This window comes from Vidua macroura, chromosome 3 (genome assembly GCF_024509145.1).
Source record: "Vidua macroura isolate BioBank_ID:100142 chromosome 3, ASM2450914v1, whole genome shotgun sequence".
NCBI classification, from domain to species: Eukaryota; Metazoa; Chordata; class Aves; order Passeriformes; family Viduidae; genus Vidua; species Vidua macroura.
Window position 1 is genome coordinate 78,990,153 of NC_071573.1, and position 19,956 is coordinate 79,010,108.

Sequence of the window (19,956 nt, forward strand, 5' to 3'; positions counted from 1 at the left end):
AGGCTTGACGTGTTAAGAAGGACTGGCTGGTGGTAGACAAAAACTGGATCAGTTGCAAAGTGCAAGTTCTGTCCTCGTGGTGGAAGATGTTCTGTCTTGGGAAAGACTGGGCCTCTCTCTTTCTTCCAGGATCTAACAGAAGGCTAAAGATAATGCAAATATAAACTCAAGGAGCTATGGGGATACTGCTCATGTCCATGGCCCTCTCAGCCAGCTGCTGGCTGCAGCATTTTTGTACAGCAGTGGAGAGCAGCAGCTAATGAGCAGAAACTGCTGACTTACCATCAGCCTCCCCACTGCTGCTCATGGGGAGCATCTATACACAGTGGTGTGTATAGATTATATATTGTACCAAAGGGTCCAAAAAAAGGGTGGAGAAAAGTGTAACAGTCATCTTTAGTGTGGAAATTACTAAAACTATTGTGTAATAAGACTGTATACAACACAAAAACTAGGTGTATCCTCATTTAAATCACCAGTCCTGTCAAATTACAAACATTTCTAGGCAGAACCTTGCATTAGCTGCATTCTACTACACAGTGAAATAAGGAAGACTTGCAGATCACACACACAACAAACCATATGTACTGGCAAAGACAAAACCTAGCTGGACCTCCAGACACTATGGTTCACTTTCTGGGTGAATGAAGAGCCTACTGAGGGACCTCAAGCCAGCTAGTTCCCTTCTGCATGCCTGTTTTCCCAGCTGTAAAACACAGTAGGCTTCTAACATACAGTAATGTACATACTTTATCTGGCTACTTCTAAAAAACCATGAAAACCTGAGTGCAGTAAGCACTTGTGCAGCATTTTGTGACACTTGAAGCAGCGCTAACCATTAAGAATGGTGCACCAAGGTGCAATTTCTAGTAATGAACAGTAAGTACTGAGCAGTCAGAGAAAAAGTCAGTTACATAATCTGTCATCTCACATTGTAATTTTTGAGATGGTCCCAGTCAAGAAGTAGAAGCAAATTGAGTTTCATCTAGCCATTAAAATTCTTTAAATTTGCAGTAACATCAGCTACCTCAGGAGATAATTTATTTCTTGCAGTATCTTTCCTTCCAACATGAAATAACGGTGACATCTACACCGCTTCTCTCATCTATTAGTTGACCTTGTTTTTCAGGGTGTTTTTTCCTCCCTGTCTCACCATTTTTTTCCCCTTTTCACTCCTAGTACAGAGGAGAAGGGGCACAAAAAAACATCATCCCTTTTTTATTACTTGCATACAAAGAACGTCTAAAATTTGGAGAGGGTCCATCAATTTATGACTTCATTAATTCCTACAATGACTTATTGCTATTCTAAATACGATAACATACAATTTGTGAATATGCTGATGCTAGGAATGAAACTTACAAAAGCTTCATGCTGTATACACATAGAAGCAAATTACAGATCTCAAATTATGTATAATTTTAAGTAAGGGCACACCTTAGTCTTTGTTGTGCAGCTATGTCACTAGGCAGTAAAGGACACAAGAATCAGGTGATGAGAGAAACTAGAGGAAAGCCTGACTCTCTATATTAAGCCCTTTATTAAATGTAGCTCTAGGTCTTGTTTCAGGAAATGAAAAACAAAGTAAATTTTATTTTGATGGCCATTGTCATGACCATTTATAAGGACATTAGCAAATTAAAGGGTTCAAAGGCCTCCTTGATGAAAGCACACCGCTTCATTAAAGGAGCAAATGGCATGTTTAATACAAACAGCAATCTCTTCAAAACCTTTTGCTTTATGACCTTAAGAATGGCACAATGGCCATGATGATTACACCACTTCTTGAAATATATACAGCCACTTACTGAACTACAACAAAAGAGTCAGCAAAGTCTGACTATAAATACTAGAAAAGTCCTGGACCCACAAAAACTTCCTCTTCCAGGTATAATTTAGGGAAATTGCACCAGTTTACTCACCACTGGCAACCTATACTGTAAATGCACATAACCAGTCTAGTTCTCAAAGTGAAGACAAGAGCTTATGAACCACTCAAAGTGATGCATCTGCCACACACTTGTAGTAATGCCACCAGGCTAAGGTTAAATAAAAGTAGCAATGCAGCATTCCAAGAGAGTCAGGGCTTTGCAAAATCTAAAGGCCTGTTTTCTGGGAGTTGAACAAATAAGATTTTATTACCCCATGGGGAAAAACGTTAGAGAGGAATGCTGACTTCAACACAGAGGAAGACTCTGTTAGGACATGTTTGTTGTGCAAATTAATTCCTCAGGAAACTTTTTCAAATTTAGCTGAATTGTTGACTTTCCTGTCTTAGTTCTGATAACATTCTCCTACACTCTCAGGGCAAGCCAGAAAGTTGACAGCCTCAAAATTGCTGATAACATTCTATTGCTCAACTTCAGCACTTAGGTCCTTTTATTGGATAATGTATTTCTCCATAATTGATGGATATGCCCTTCATCTATCTTTTCTAGTGAAACAGCAACTAAACATTTCTCATTATGAAAAATATTTAACACTGTAGTTCCTGTTCAACAAGGTAGCATCAGTTTTTCATGGTAGATGTTTACATTTTACAACTTTACCTCTTACTTACATCATAGCCTCTTTTGGGTAAGAACCAGCCTATTCCTAACAGAAAACCATCTTAGAAATTACAACAGAAAATAAAATCCCCTTAAAAAGTTCAGTCAAGCATATAATATGAAAAAAATATTTAGAGAATGCATTGTAAAATCAAAATTCAAAGACCAAAGAAAATAAGGAATGTGTTTAACTGCATAATGGAAGCGTCAAGACTTTCCTTCCAGAACCTAAAGGGAACCTACAAGAAAGATGGAGAGAAGACTTTTTACAAGAGCATATAGGGACAGGACAAGTGGGAATGGCTTCAAACTGAAAGGGAGTAGGTTTAGAGTAGATATTAGGATGAAGTTCTTTGCTATAAAGGTGGTGAGGCACTGGAACAGATTATCCAGAGAAAGCTGGGAATGCCTCATCCCTGGAGGTGCTCCAGGCCAGGTTGGATGGGGCCTTGAGCAACCTGGTTTAGAGGAGTGTCCTTGCCCATGGCAAGGGGGTTGGAACTTGGTAATCTTTAAGGTACCTTCCAACCCAAGCCATTCTATGATCCTATGACTCTATGTAGAAAATAAACTAATTTTCAAAATTACAATGAAACATAATCTATAATCTTCAGACTTTATATAATCTATACAGCTTTGTACTTGACTTCAAAACTGTCTAAATAAGAAAAAAAATCCTCACGTGTGACAGTTATCAAATGTTTTGTAATGCAAAAACTTAAAAAATAATCTGAAAATAATTAAAGTATGGTTTAAAATTACATGCCTTGGATAAAATATTAATCAGATGGAATTAAATTAAATTTACAGTCTCATATGCAGATTGCTTAAGTATTCAGCAGAATTCAGCAAAATCTCTGAAGAGATCATGGTGTAATAGAGTTCAAATGCACATAGGATTTCTAGCTCCTCTTGCATTAGGAGGCAGAAACATTTCAGCCTTAGAGCACCAAGCCAGCCATTATTACTGAAACTGTCTATTGGGCTGAGCCTTAGCCACACACGAGAACCCAACAACAGATACGTCTGTCCTCCGTGAGAGCTAAATTTCAGGACCATCAATGTGTAACATTTAACTGTTTAAAATAAGGTGGTAGTTAATTCTCAGTAGATTCCCCTGCAGTTCTGCACAGCATTGCACTAGACTTTCAAACAGAAAGGACTTCCATTTTCTAACTGAGGAGCTAATGTTCAGTTTCCTTAATGACCTCAGAAGATTTAATAAGGTATTTATTTAATTCCTGTACAGAAGATACATGACTAGCTGATAACACATCCACTAATTTTGGTCATTTTCTTCCTTCAAGGCTGGTCACTTCCTAAGCGTCACTCCACAATTTTATATTACACTGCAAACAAGCCCTCCAAATATGACACTAATGTTTTGCTGGCTCTGAACTAAAAAAAGGAGTACGTTCATGTAATACAACAGCTCCTCTTCAGGGAACTGAGATAAGGAATCTGTCAAAGTGAAGGAAATCTTGAGAGTAAAAATCCCTGTAAGATGATATTGTAGAAACATAAAGGGGAAAAAGCAGGAAAACGACAAGTACAGTGCAGAATGCGGTCCAAAAAGATGACCACGTTCTGATTTTCAGCTGGTCATGTTGAAGTGCATGTTGCACTTAGGTCTAATATACAAACCCAAGTCCATTGTGCAGGAAGGGGCTCAGCCCAAAGAGAAGACAGAAACATGAAATGCTCCGACACTTCTGTGGGATCGACACAGACGTGGGCTAAATAAGCTTTGGGATTTTTTGCTACTTTTTAGAAAGACCAACCGTATCTCACCCTCTAGGGTCCAGCAAGTTATGAGAATTTTAGCTCCCAACACTTCAGTAGTCTCAACCACCAGCTCTCAAGAATTGACTGAGGAGCTGAGAACTATTGGCAATTAACATTTAATGAATTCTTTAACCCTAAGGGACTTGTTGGCAAATCAGGGCAGGAACAAAGAGGTATGTGACTTTGATAAATTTTATCCAGGATCAGAGCTAGCAGTCACTCTCTAAGCTCCGAAGGATAAAGAAGAGGCTGATGGCAATGAGATAATAATCAGGGGGGAAAAGGACACATCCTTCTAAACAATGCCAACTCCCTGGCTTTTGGAAACGCCCTCTTGTCAAGCTAGTTAGCAAGATTCACGGTGACCAGATAAAATTAACCATTGCCTAAAGCTATTGTTAAAGCATTTTGCTTTGCACTTGGGTGACACTCAGGCAAAAGAAAAAAGGAGACAAAAAAAGCAAACGGCAGATCAATACAGCATTTACCAAATATAGCAAACTTGGACTTACAGTCTCCTTGAGTCATCCTCGGCAAGATTCCAGTGGCATTTTTCTTTGCCCTAATATTGTTCATTTAAAAAAAAAAAACCACAAACAGAAAACCAGGAGGTGTTTTGTTCATTTTTAGAATAGAAGATAGGGGACACTAAATTAGAGAGTATTTAGATTAGGCAGGAAACTGGGTTGTTGAAGCCACACACTGACCTCGACTACACCAATCCCAGTCTCTTTTGCAAGACAGTGAACCTCTAATTCTTTGGGGTAAACAAAAAAATTTTTATCAACCCTTAGTTTAGAGCATTGATAGCTATATAGCCTAATCTTACAATTACATAACTAACATCTACAAGCAAGCCAAAAAATCCTTAGATTTTAAGCTTTTGACCACACTCATGTCAGGGCTGTACTAATGAATCCTGCCAATTTCCCCATGTGGAATGAAGAGATGCTCTGGACCAAAGCTGCAGCATGAACACACCTAATGCTGCTCAAGCTGTATCTCTGAAAATGCTGTTCACTCGAGGAAGCCACCTCAGCTGGATACAAGCAGCTGTTTTCTTCCTACGTACCTCTCCTCTCCCAGGACATCAGTTTACAGAGAATGTATTTTTTTTTGGTGGATCCAAAAACTTAAAAATGCTTTTCTATCTTATGTAAATTTCACATCCTTCTTAGTATTAATCTTATTTAAACACCAGATTAGGAAAATAAGATGAAATCTGTTACCTCCTCAACATGCCTGTCAGACTAATCCACACTCCAATTCCTTAAGAATTTTAAGTCGGGGCATGTATTTTCCAGCATAGCTATAAGCAAGAGACAAATCTGGTAAAAAATACAAAATTCGACGTGCTCTCTTCATTTTCTGTTACTGCTACTTTTCAGCGTTGACTCGTTTAATAGCCACCTAGTATAAAAACATTTAAGGAGAATTACTGCATGAATTTCAATGTCTAACTGCCCAATTTGCTTGAACTCTGTTTTCAACAAACAAAACAATCCTAGAACGACTTGTCACAAAGGTGACCTTTTTTTTAAACATAAGGAATTCTTGGTGCACTATTAATCTCCTAATTTTGCCTAAGATAGTTAAAAGACAAAGTATTACTACCAATGCACTAGAAGGCTATCAAAGGCTTTAAATTCACATACTTGAATTAACAGACACACAGTCAAAAAAAAACAGAGACAAGTATAAGGGGAGGCCAAATTGTTTTATTTAATTTTTTAGTGACCAATTGAATTTTTGGCAGAAAGCTCTGCTCTTTCCTTTTTTTTCCTTTTTTTTTTTAACTTTTTTAAAGAAATCAGCAGTGCTCAAATTGGTGGGTTGGAATTTTAGTCAAACTCCAGTTAATTTTAAAAATGAACAGATGAACAGGAATTCCAGATAGTTTCCAGAGCAGAGGGCAAAACTTCACATTTGTATGAAAATTCCATGTTTATACTTGATTGGGAGACAGAATGTAAAACTATTGTCAGTAGTGCACGAATAGAACATTCACATTTGATCTGGAACCCTAATCCAAAAGCTGTACTCTCCTTCCAAAATTTTCATTACCTTGTGCAAAGCAAGTCAAGTCTTCATGTGTCAAGCACACACGTAAAATTGTCCATATTTTATATACAAGACATCTACCAATCAGGCAGTGCAAAATACATCCTTTCATAACAAAACTAAAATGTACCTCTCAAAGTATGAACAAGAATATACACATAATACAAGATGTACACTATTTACACAACCATAAAAAATATAATACAAGGATTATTTTTTTTTTTTATGTGATTATAAGACTTGACAGTCTTTTGCAATTTTTGTCGCAACAAGGCATGTTTAAGTTTCCTGGATGGAGTTTTCTTTGCCAATTACTCAAGAGATCTTGGAAACTACGCTTGAACTTTTAGGAGAGTTTTCAAGTGGACTGCCATCAACTCCCTGTTTTGGTCAGACAGTTCAGCTGTGCCACCCACCCAGTGGCTGGGAGGCTTTGGAAGGACACTGGGAGATGGTGGGTCACTAAACTTTGCCCCAGCGTAATTTTCTTTTTGGCTCACTTCATTTAGGGTGATAGGTTTCTTGGACTTGGCATTTCTGAAGTTTTCTGTGTTTTTAAGTGGCTTTTTCTCCTGCTTCTGAACTATTTCTGGCGACACAGAATCCTGCCAAAAGTTCTCTATCTTTTTCGCCGAGGCGATCTTCGTCACTGGCGTGTTACACTTACTCTTCTGCCTGTTAATCTTTGGTTGTTCACACAGGTGTAAGCTGTGAACGGGCTGGCCGTAGGGGACGGCCGCCTTCTCCGTCTTTCCCATTTTGTTTTTTAAGAACTGCGGAGACAAAGAAGAATCGAGTCAACCACGACCCCTCTCCTCCGCGCTCCCTCACCGACCCCGACACTTACTGAAGCGTCGGGAGCCGCCTCGGCAGGCAGGGGGGTACCGAGAAGCCTTCTCCCCGCTATTTTTCGCCTATCCCACCGCTCGGCTGGCACCGGCGGCCTGAGGGCGCGGAGCCCCCCCCGGCCGCCATGGGGCGCTGCGCGCCGCGCACGTCCCGCCTTCGGCGAGCGCGGGGCGGGGCTGGCGCGCGGCCAGCGGCACGGCTAAATCCGGCTTGTTGCTGGGGCGCAGCGCCGGCCGCCCATTGGTGGGCGCCGGGCGGCCAATCGCCACCCGCGGTTCGCCTTCCAGCCCCGCCCCGCCCCGTCCGAGCGTAACGGAAACTCTGCCGCCCCCCCGCACCGCTCTGAGGGGGAGCCCCGCTCGCTGTTCCCCCCCCACCCCGAGGGAAAGGGAAAGCCGTCCGCCGGCTCGCTGGTCACCGGGAGCGGGCTGAAGTGAGGGGAAGTAGCGCAGCCTTGTCTTTACCTCCTTTCTGAGGGGTTTGCCGGGCGCGGGTCTCGAAGGGGCAGGCGCAGGGGGCTCCTCCGGGGGGGCGTCCGTCACCAAGTCGGTTCCCAGCGGCGTCCGTCTCCCCAGCCCGGCGCGGTGCTGCTGGTACTGCTGGTAGCGGCTGGGCAGGAGCCCCGCGGGTCCAGGCCGGATCTTTCCCTTCCTCCGCCGCACCCTCTTCAGCGCGGGGCGGGCGGTGCCCCCCGGGCCCGCCAGGCAGCAGCTGGGCTGGTTCTCGCAGTTGCTGTCCCCGCGCCGGAGGCGCTGGAGCAGGGCGGAGGGCGGCAGCCGCCGCGAGTCTTCGGTGCCCGCCGAGATCCGAGCCAGGAAGGGCGGCGGCGCCGTGGTGGTAACCATGGTAGGATGTGGGTACCCAGAGTTGTGCCGGGGAGAGGGGTCAAGCCCAAGCAGGGACGAGCGGGTCGGGTTACTGGGGTGGGTCTGCCCAGGCTTTGTGACGGGGCGAGGAAGTGGTGCCGCAACCGGAGCCGCCGCTAGGAGAACATGGCGGGGGAGTGAGACGAGCCGCCAGCAGCTCCCCGGTGTTGTTACCCGGGCTCGTCCCGCCCACTTCCGCCCCCGCGCCAACCGCCGTGCGCGGACGGCGCCAGCTCCGCCTCTCTCCGCTCCGCCCCGCCAATCGCGGCGGAGCGGCGGCCTCTCTGCCCTGGCTCCAGCCAATCGAAAGCGACACAAACACTCGGGGCCACGCCTCCCCTAGGGGCCGCCCAATCCGGGCAGGCACGCCCCCAGTCTCCGAGTCACGGGCTCGCAGTGCGCGGCGGGCGGGCGGCGCTCCACCGGCCAATCGGGATCCGCACGGACAGCCGAGGCCACGCCTCCCCGGGCCCCTCAGCCAATCGCGGGAGACGTAAACAGGCGTCGGCGCGGCCCCGGTGGGCGGTGGTAACGGGCGGGCACGCGTCGCTCGCCATGGAGGAGCCGGGCCCGGCCGCCGCGCCGCCGGAGGGGCGGGACGAGCGGAGCCTGGAGGCGCTCAGCCTGGCTGGCGGCGGAGAGGCGGCGGTGGCGGGGCGGCAGCTGTCGGAGGGGCGGCGGGCGACGCTGGCGAGCGCCCTGGAACTGGAGGGGACGGTGCTGCGCGAGGGGCGCCTCACCCAGTTCGTAGCCAACAACCTGGAGCGGCGGATCCGGCTGAGCGGCGCCCCGCGGGGCGAAACTCCGACGGGGGGCGGCGGGTCCTCCATCCCCGCCATCGACCCCGGGGCGCTGCAGGACGTGGTGGCCCTGGCCGGGCAGGTGGCGGCGCAGGTGGACGAGCTGCTGCGGAACGTGCACTGCGGGCTGCAGGCGCTGACGGCGCTCAGCGTCGGCTGCATCCAGACGTACCGCGACGGCGTGGAGAGCCTGGGCGAGGCGGCCGACCTCAGCATCCGCGCCATGTACGCACTGGTGGCGCGCTGCGAGGAGCTGGACCGCGCCATGCAGCCCGTGCCCGCCCTGGCCAAGCGCATCCGTGACATGAAGGGCACGCTGGAGCGGCTGGAGGGGCTCTGCAAATAGCCGCTCCCGCCGCCGCTCCTCCCGTGCCGGCAGCGGGGGCCTGGGACTGCTGCTCTCTCCCTCCGGCGGCCCACCGCTCGCGGCTCCGCAGCTCCCACCTGCGCATCCTCGCTCTCTCTCCCCCCGTGCGTGACTTGCCGGCAGCAGTGGCCAGATCGCCTGTGTTGATCTGGACGAAGGGAAATTTTTGCGACGGACGAAGGAAAAGGTCCCGGTTGCAAATCGCGGGGTACATGGCAGATGGTGCTTTTTAGCTTCAGCTCCATTAAAGAATTTGGATTCCACATGCCTTACGCTTTCTATTTATTGAGGACTAAGAGAAACAAACGAGTCTTAATTAAAAGTAGCTCTTAATTTTTTTTTTTTAATCAAATTCAAAATTCTCGTGAGTACCTGCTTGATGCTTACAGGCATCTGTGCTTATTTGTAGTTGATTTTGTGCCCGAAGAGTAATTCTCACCTATGTTTTTTCAGCAAATAAACTGCTGTAAACAGTTTAAACAAGTAAGCTGCTATAACAGTAGAACACTGCTGTTTCTTACAGGACACAGTTTTAAGATAAGAGTAAGTTTAATACATATAGCAAAGACACTTGTTTTCTGAGAAGAATATAAAGTCCATGGAAGATAATTAAGATTCAGATAAGAACAAATCCAAAAGCAAAGTTCTAAATAAAAGCTTTGAGATGAAATGTCCTTTGCCTCTATTAATCTTTACAGTTTTCACAATGTAAAAGTTTAAATGGCATCACTGTGAAATGATCTTGTTATTTTGTAGTTTGCTTTTTTGTTTTTTCTTTCTTTCCAGTTGGGAAAATGTCTAATTACATGAGGAATACGAGTACATGATGAAATTACGTGGGTGTATGACTGACATAAAATGATTGCTTTGGAATAATTTATTTGTATAACTTGAAGCATTTGTATCCGCATCACAGTGTGCAGAAGTAATTTTGCTGTATCAGGGAGTGTTTCCTCTGAGGCCTGAGAGTAGCTGAATTCTCTACTCACTAATGTTCCTATGCAAAAAGCCTCTTAGGTGATGCTCTTAGCAATCTGTGTAGGTCACAAATGTCCCTGTAACAAGATTTCAGCAGCAAAACAGTAATCTTATGTCAGTGTAATAGTGCTTTTGTTGACCAGGAGCTCCTAAAAACCTTGGAATGAAGGTAGCCAGAAATACTACTCTAGTTCTCTACCTGTGGTTGAAGAGCAGACAGGTTTACAATGGGCAGAGCTGCTACCCCACTGTAAATCTCGTTAAAAACACCAAGAGAGGGATGGACACTGTGATAGCCTGTGCTTCTGCATGCAGACAATACTGAATTATAACAAAATAATTCATGTTAATGCCCCCCTACTTTGCATGATGCCAGTCTGTGGCCTGTTTGGAGCCCCTTGGCATGGCCCTGTCTTTCCCTCAGCACAGGGATGTGTTTCATGTGTGGCCTTGTAGCCATAGCAACGGGAGGAGACTGGAATTAGGCTGTGCCAAGGTAGGGCTCTCTCTGGTATTGTCTGCTGGGAAGTAGCTGTGCTCCTGGAGGGGACCTGAGGCCTAACAGAAGTTAGGGGGAAGAAAAATAACTGAACTGCTGCTGCATCCCATGGGCCTAGAAGACACTAAAGATTGCTTAATACCACAGCAGCAGCTACACTTTTAATAGTTTTGTTATTCCTGGGAAAGTTTGAACTTGTCTATTATGCAGATGCAGTAGTTTTGCTAAGTGTGTTTGGTATACGCCAAGAGCGAACACCAAAGGTTGATCTTGCACAATCTGTGAGTACTGTTGAAATGTACAGGAAAGACCTGCAAGCTTATTTGTGTAGCCACATATGTACAGCTACTCTTCACTCACACAAGCTAAGGTGAAGCCTTTAAAGTGTTTCAATATACTCTTGGGTTTTGATAGTCTTTCATTTGCAGTCATCTTCATTCAATGCTAATTCCCTACTAAAATTGTTGAGTCTGTATAATAAAGTTATTACTTTTATGTTTTTAATTGTTGGTGATTAGTTGTTGTTGAGGTGTTTCACTTATTGTATTTCTTATGTGGAAAAATAATTTGAAAGCTAATTTAAACTCTGCTTCTGCATCTGCACAGAAACCTTTTAATGTGATTGCAGAGCTGGTTTCAGTCTAGATCCTCAGGCAATAATTTCTGACAGTGATGTCATTCATGTGATGAAAAAGGAATGACTGACTAATGAATTGCAAGCATGAAGAAAGCAATAATTATGCTGTTTGGGTTTGTTTTTTAATATTCTGACCACATCAGCTTTTTTGAAGGGCAGATTTAACTGAACTTGTTGAAGTGACTCCTGTTCCATGGTGTCTGCTTTGTGCCTTTGCCATCCCTGGGGCAGGCATAGCTGAATTTATGTCAGCCTGTTCTGTGCCTCCACAATTGGCATGGGTTTGTAACACCATGGCTGCTGTGCTTTCCAGCCCCCCTGTCCATACCAGCCTCCATTGCTACAGGAATGGTGACACTTGTCAGTGTGTGTGTCAGCACAGCTCTGGTGGCAGCCCTGCCCTTGAAATCCCCTGTGAATCCCTGGGAGCTATGTGCAGCTCTGTAGCTTCTGGTGAAGCTGGTCCTTCTGCAGCCATACGTTTCTGTACTGCCACTTGGTCCTAGTCCAGGCTTTCTTGTGCACATCCTGTGTTAATTCTAGCACCTTCCAGCATTAGGATGTTGAGAGTGAAAATTTTCAAGTTCTTTTAGCCTTTTTTGCTTAGTTTGTGGGTGAGCAGTGTAAAACCATGTTTGGATTTTCCAAGACCTTAAAATGGCTTGCATATATTTTCTTGCTTAGTCACTCAGTGTTACAATTGGTTGCTTTCCTTATCTGCTGCTGAGTGAACTTGCATTGTAACAAGATGGGCAAGGTCAGGGAAGAAAATTAACAAAATATAACAATATGCATAGCATGAAGCAAAGCCAGATGCAGAATTATTTGTGGACTAGGAATGACTTCTCTACTCTGAGAACAACCACTCCATTAGGAATTGGCTTAGTCTGATTTTTTTTTTTTTCAAGTGTAAGGTCTGACTGTGGAAATCCTTTTTGTGATTAAGGTATGGTTGGTTCTGATTCATTCAGTGCATTTTTAGACTTCCCTCCTTTGTGAGGTTTTCTATCCCCTGACTCTGATCCACTTCTGTATCCATGCTATTTAAAGAAGCTTTACCAGATACAGCCGTACTACAGCTGAGAAAAAGCCTGGTCACGCAAAGCAAGCATGAACTTCACCAACACTTCACCTTTAAGACTTTTTTCCCAGTCTTGCTTAATTGCATCAAATACTCAATAAGTAAATGCATCAACTTTGCATGTGTCTTGTATCTAAAATGCACAAAATTTTTGGCTGCAATATGCAGCTTTTAGGTGGTATTTACTCTCATGAGTAAGGTCTTGACTGAGTTACCAGTGCAAGGAACAGCATGTGAGTTGAATCCAAGAGCAAACCTCTTAGCATTACAGATACAACTATTTTGAAATGGTTTCAAACAGCATGGTTGTACTACCAAAAGACAAAAAATTGCAAAGCTTCCAAATTATCAACAGCTCTCCACAGGAGTAAGATCAATTCTCCTAGCAAACTGTGTTAGCTAAAACTGAAAAGAGAGTTAAGACAGAGATCTCTTGCAATAGGTGTCATCCAACATAAGACAGGTTCTGGCTGTCAGATGCCACACTGCTTTGTCTTGATCAACCCTAATGTGTACTCATGAAAAAAACAACTTTTAAAGAACAGCAGATCATGTTTACAATACTGTCACAACCTGGTTTTATTGCCTGAAAATTACTTTGAGAAAAGAACATTCCTATAAAAATTACAAATTATTCCAATTAGTACATTTTTGCGAGCATTGTCTGTACTTCTGGCATTGTCCCCCACCTAGCCACATCCTGGAACCTCCTGCCTTGCATACAAGAGCACACATGGAAAGTTGATGACACTTCTCTTTTAGAAAGCTTAACGCAGTAACTGCGTCAGATGCAGGAATTGAAACATGACTGAATTTCACATTTGCCCCTTCAGCTTAGTGCCTCAGGAAAGCTTTTGTCACTGTTGTTCTCTGTTGTTTGAAGTTCCAAAACTGGAGATGAGATCAATGGACTTGAGCCCTGAGCTTCCACCTTAGCAGTCAAGATCCTTGTGCCCCCTGTTGCGACAGCAGTAACATTACTCTTATCTTGTAACTGGAAAAATGATAATCAAAATTTAAACCCTTCCTGCAGTTCTGGTTCCCTTCTACTATTTATACACATTAGGAGCCCTACGATAAACAAAAAACTCATAACCTCTTTGCCCAAAGACTCTTAAATGATCCTCTTCCCAAGTCTGAGAGAATGTGAATATGTTTGCTAGCAGGGTTGGACTGTCATGTGCATAGGCCAGGATGCAGTAGCACTCATTAAGTGGGGGACCAGAAAAGCAAAGGTAAAACGATCTTGATTATTTTCCTTGACTACAGCTACAAAGTGCTGCCACTGTAATTGTTTCCAGAATTTGAGTTAACATTGCTGTGATTAATTACTATGAAGTACCTTTGTTGAACATAGATTTTTATCAGAGAAGGGTAATAATTTATGTCAGTATTTTTATTTTTATGAATGCTAGTTAGAGAGGTAAGAATCCTAGAATTTTATCCAACACTGTATTTCTTGTCTCGTTGTCACCGAGGAAGTTTTCCCCTTATTTTCTTCATAGACAAGCTGGAAAAATTCTCACCACTGAACTTGCTTGCAAGACAAAGAGCCATGCCCAGGGAGTTGTTCAGAAGGGTTTAGTTAAGGACTTCTTTGTCTAGAAATATATGTAAATTAAGGGGAAAAAATCCACAAACTTGCCCAATCCTGGGTATCTGGTTTGTCAGTGGGATCATTTTACTATGCTCAGTAACTGAAAATTCAAGAACTCCCAGGTTGAAATCCTATATTTTTAATAAGTGAGCTTGCTTTCAATGTCAGCAGTGAAGTTTACCAGCCATTTTCACTCTAATGAAATTTTTCTTGTCTGAACTTGAGCTGATGCCATTCAAGGAAATGCTAACCTGAAAATAAACTCCTTTAAAGCCAAAGTATCATTTGACTTTGTTCCGCTTTCTGTTTTCACTGCCTATGCAATTTGTTTACTCAGTGGATTTTTTTTTTCCCAGACTGGGACTTTTCCAGTGACGTGTCCTCAGCTGGAAGGGATGGGGAGTTTCTCACCACTAAGCAACGTTGTGATTTTCCATTTTCCAAAACTCTTCCTGCATGCCATTTATAGTTGATGATACCGATCTAGTTTGGTTTTGTTTCCCTCTTCAAAGAAAGAGATGTGCAACTACGAGCCTTTCATTTCTCCTGCTCTGCTGTCATCTGCTTTCTTTTGTCTGCTGAGAGTAACTGGAAAGCTACAACTGTGTCCCCACCCCCTCCTTCCCCTGCCCCGTTCACCATTTTCGACAGCCACCAGCTGTACCCCATTTCCCCTGGAAAAACCTTCCTCTGGACCTCATCAGTTCCCGGTGCTGTTCTATGATCCACTTCTCTTCTGTCTGCAGTTGCATGACTTACTACATCTGTGTTACCGTACTGGCAAGGCACCAGCCTTATTAGCTCAATTGTGTCCTCTTCTAGCTGCCCTTGTTGTTTTTCATTCCTGCTTGCCTCAAATTTCAAATGGCTATCTGCAGCTCCTGGCCGAGGCTTCTGCTGCCTACCTGATCTATTTTCTTTTGATGTCATACATTCCTTTAGCCTTTTAAATGTCACAGTAAATTATCTTACACTTTCTTCTGTAATTCCTTGCTGCTGTCTTCTGCAATGCTTCTTGTATCCAGAATAGCCACCACCAATTGTCTTGCTTTAAAATCAAACCACAGGCACTGGCAAGTCAGAAAATACATATATAGCAGATAATTATACTAAACAGGAGGCATTATGGAAAAATTAAATATCTGTAATTGGAGAGAGGCTAGGTCTTATTATTTGGTTCTGATTTATTTTAACAATAGGCCAACAAATGCAAATAAAAATTACAAACTACTTGCAAAATAAGGCTAGTATTATGTGAGTGCTGTGATGTATCTGGTAAGAGAGGTGCAAATCAATCAGCTGCTGCTTATGTAGGCTCCCAGCGCTGGGGTTATAGAACGCCAAATAGGACGTGACAGGTGAGGTGATGCAATATGTGCAAGTCCCCAATTCAAACTATATTGTTTTTCTTTTTAATCCTAGAAAGATTAAGTAAATACTGTAGTAAGGCTACTGCTGCAAGAAATTCTGGTCTCCCTGCCTACATTTTGGTATGCACTCACACAGGGCTTTTGCTGACTCTACAAAGAGCTGGATGTATTTTTGTGGGAGTTATGAAACTCAATGGGATGTGTTAAATTTATTACCTGCAAAGGACCTTGGAAAGAAATTGTGGTAAAAAAGGATGGGATGGAATGTTTGGAGCACAGGATATGCCAAAGCAGTTCCTTTATTTTGTTCACCAAGAATCATAGGTACATACTTTAGTATGGCAAATCAATTCCTTTTTAACAAGATTATTCATACTGTCTGTGCTGCACAGACAATTGAAAAAATGCAAGTCATGACCAAAACACTAATTCTACAAAAGTGATAAAACACCTGTTTCAAAACAAAAATTATGTTGGACTGTACTGGGTAGAATAGCTGTAAAAAGTCAAGCTTAAAAGTTGTTAAAATTCAGTTTTTAATAATGGTCAGCTGTACAGATCTTAATAAGTATGTACAATCTTAGTATGTAAAATACCTATCAGCAGGGATTGCAAAGACTTCTGTCCAACCTAATGCTAGGGTCTGTTTCTTACACTTTAACTGAACAGTGAGGCAACTGATTGGGACATTCAGCAAAGTAAGAGTCATGGAACATGTTTCCCTTATGTGTTAATATGAACCAGAACATTTGTGTAACTTGTTGATGACTACTGGAATTTACGTAGCACTGTAGGAATTTTTGGTTGCGGCATTCATTCATCAGCACTTACAGTTGTGAAATCACTTGTGCATGTTCTTTGTCCTTGATTATTTATAAGCTATGCTTCAAGATAAGGGTCAACTCTTTGTCTCAGAAATAGTTCAGCTTGGCTAACAGACAAAACAAGACTGGAACAAAACTATATTTATTTCTCTACCAATCTGTAATGAGACTTTGAATTAAGTATCCTGCTGATATAAATTTGAACAATATCTGGGAAACAAAAGTTTTCTGGGTTGAACATAACACCATGTTACACATTCATGATACACATAGAGCAGCATGACTTGTCACTGCTGCCTGCTAGATAACCTATCTTTAATAGTATGTATTACTTCTATGAAAAGGCAGCTGGATGATGCAAACACTGGGGAGTCCTATCAAAAGGTTTCTGTGTTACACTGTTTTATGTGTTAGTTTTTTTTTTTTTTTTTTTTTTTTAAATCTCCTTTCAGTTCTTAACAGTTCCCTCAGGGAATGCTACTACTGAGCCCTTTTCTCCTTTCTCAGCTTTCCTTCCTGGTTAGTGGATTCTTTTTTCTAGGTTACACTGTTGTTCTGAACAACTTCTAAGAAAATGAATTAACAAATGTACTTTGTGTATACATCGTGCTGGCTCAGCCAGTGTGCTAGTAGGCTGAGATACTTGTATTTTGGCAACTATTCAATAGCAGGTGTGATTGAAAGCGAGTTCTCACTGCAGAAGAGTTTTTGCGAGTTGCTGCAGAAGTGGCATGCCCTTGGGGCAGAGAGAGATCAGCGATCCCACAGGGAGCTCTGCAAGCTTGGCTCCAGGTTTCTTCTCTAGAAGGCAGAATAAAGAATAAATAGGCCAGGTGGTAGATTGCTTGTACCACCACAGATTGGCTGGGGTGGATCTGCGGGGCTGGCAAGTACTCACTGCAGGCCACCTGATACAGAAATTTCTGTATCTCCAAGGTGACTAATGCTGTTGAAACTGGATAGACAGTTACTTATCAGGGTTTTGGATGTTATGGGTCATGTAGAAGAAAATAATACTTGACGTTAAACAGACAATGAATGTAATTGAACCATCCTTTGTAGCCCTCACCCCATTAAAAAAAAAAAAAAAAAATTGCCAATTATTGTACATGTGGTTTTAACACCCAAAAGTAAAAAAAAATATTGTTTGTGGTGACAGTGGGTGTCAGGGTGTCAGTAACAAATGGAACAAAATATAGCTTAAAACATATAACCCTAGTTTGCTGACTGTGGTTATGTGAGAACTGTCCTGGGTTTAACTTTGTCTTTTCTATATTGCAAATCTGAAGACACAACAATAAAATTCCCCCCACATTCTTCAGTTAATATAAGTGACATGTTTATTTCAAGATCTGGATGAATAATGTCAGTTCTAACTTCAATTAGTTCAGCTTTACACATAAAGCTGACCCAGATTTCCTTGGTAGATCACAAACCTAAGAAAATCTGAGGCTCTGTTTCAGTATTTGTCTGCAATGCCAGGCATGTGTCAAAGCAGCCCAAACAGCTCCTTTCTGCCCAAGCCATGCCAACTTGTTCCTTTTCATCCACTGCATTTCCCCGAGTTTATCCAGACTCCTTGTGCAGCCACAAAACAAACCAGAGTGAGGACCTTCACCCAGCTGAGCCAAGCAAGGAGGGAGTGGAAGGCTTGTTTGTTTTTTGGCTGCATTGATTCCCAGCCTTGTCGCACTGCACAGACAGCTGCTCAGCACAAGGGAAGAATCCTTGTGGAGAAGAAAGGGTGTTCTAGCCAGATGCACACAGCTGAGATAAGGGAAATGCTCAGGGAGGGTTTACAGCTGCTACCACTTAAATCATGTTGACCCGCAGCCTATGAAAGTACGTTGCTTGTGCTGGTGGTTGGGTTGGCCCAAGGAAAGAGGCCCATAGTTAGAAGCAGGGTTGTGTTGAAAACAGTTATTAATGCCTTAGAATTTAATTTTATGCTGTTAGAGATATAAAAACTCTTTTCAGCCTGGCTGAAATTTCAGCTACAAAGTGGATAAAGAAGATCACCTAGCAACAGCTCTACCCGTTTCAAAGCTGATACAACTGCAGTACAGAGAAGAATAGAAAATAATGAAGTAGGCTGTTTTTCAGGACAAAATGTCTTGTCTTTTCATTCTCTCTGTTCCCTCTGTGGTAATCAAACTTTGAATCTGAGACAAATAATCAAAACAGGCTTCCTATTTGAAAACAGCATAACCTTGTGTATGACCAGCATTATGTACATGCTGTTTATACTCATTTGGGCACCTTCATGTCTGTGTCATTGTTCAATAATTTACACATAATTAATCATTTTTCCTTTTGCTCACGATTCTTTACTGTTGTGTAGCAACACATGCTGGCACGTTTTTCTAATTCTCCGTGTTAGAGAACATGAATAGGTCAGGTCTAAATTCACACAGACTGATAAGTCTTTCACTGAAGTTTGGAAAGCCTAGAATGTATGACATAGTGTATCTCTGACACAGCATCCAAATATATAAAAAAAATACAATATTAAAATCATTTTAGCGGATCTAACTCTCAGAAAGTAGAAGGACATGTGCAGATTTTTCTCCCAAAGGGGATTTTTGAGAAGCTGTTTCTGTAGGGCTGAGCTAGATACAGGACTTCACAAAGTGACTTTTCTGAAGAAGCGTTAACATTTTCCAGTAACAGCCTGCACTCTTTCAGAGTGTACAGATTGCAAACCCAAAACTTTAAACTACTCAGAGATCTTGGAAATTCATTTCAGGCCAGTACAGAGTAATTTTCTTACCTTCTTCCCTTTCTGGAGGAACTTAATCTCTCTGAATAATTCCCTAAAAGTCCCTCTGGACAAGGACATTTTCCACACTGAGTGAAGGTTTGAGGATAAGGATGATAAGGGTTTTTTTCATTAATCTTAACCTAGTTGCAGTAGGTAAAACCAGCAGTGGAGAGACGTGGCATTGACTCCAACTGTAGCAATGCACCACAGGCACTGTGTTCTCTGTGGCCAAGTCTGTTCCATCATGTCCATCATAAAATATCATTGTCCTGTGAAACCTAAAGTGGTGAGAATGTGAAACAAGCATAGGAAGTTACAGACATATTCGAAGCAAAAATTATTTTTTCCCCTATCTCTAAGGAATGCTTGGATTACAAGAATTTACAACCTATTCAACATCATTATTTAAAATGACATTTGCCAGTTTATTCTTAAAGTTCTCTAGATCAGTGGTGCTGCAGATGTAGGATACGCCTCCCTCTCTCTACTTTGGAGTGAGGCTTTTTTGGGAAAGGGTAGCATGTGTTCTTGTACAGCTTGTTCCACAATGCATACCAACAGAAACTAACCTCACAAGAGCAACGTTTGAGCATCTGATTATATACATATAACCATACATATATATTACCATAACTTAATTTATATTGAATATATATATTTGGATTTGATTTTTAAAAAGCCTGTGGGGCTGTCAGGCTGATCTCTCTGCTTTAGTCTGTATTCCCTTCCTTTGCCTTTGGCCAGTTTCTTGGGGTATTTTCAGGACTTCAGGCACCTCAAAAGAGAGACTGTGGTCTTCATTTACTTTTGTACAGTATGATACACACATTTTATATAATGAGGTCTTATAAATAAAATCAGGTCTGTATGTATTTTCTCAGGTACTTTATTATAGCTCCTACATGTATTATTCTTCACAGGCTATATATTCA

At 42.7% G+C, this 19,956-nt stretch overlaps 2 protein-coding genes across 2 annotated transcripts; one reads left to right on the forward strand and one right to left on the reverse strand.

Moving 5' to 3' along the window:
* Positions 1 to 6,032: 6,032 nt before the first annotated feature.
* Positions 6,033 to 8,199, reverse strand: PNRC1 (proline rich nuclear receptor coactivator 1). Its single transcript, XM_053973002.1, has 2 exons — positions 7,709 to 8,199; positions 6,033 to 7,168 (listed from the first exon to the last, which is right to left on the reverse strand). Exons 1-2 carry the CDS (start codon positions 8,087 to 8,089, stop codon positions 6,728 to 6,730), a joined length of 822 nt encoding a protein of 273 aa, XP_053828977.1. The 5' UTR covers positions 8,090 to 8,199; the 3' UTR covers positions 6,033 to 6,727.
* BORCS6 (BLOC-1 related complex subunit 6) lies at positions 8,194 to 11,258 on the forward strand (the record flags this gene model as incomplete). The annotated part of the gene is given in 4 exon segments (XM_053973299.1): positions 8,194 to 8,271; positions 8,273 to 8,444; positions 8,447 to 8,528; positions 8,530 to 11,258. Coding segments are annotated over 4 exon segments (1,059 nt in total), but the record flags the coding sequence as incomplete, so codon positions are not given.
* Between the last annotated feature and the right edge of the window lie 8,698 nt (positions 11,259 to 19,956).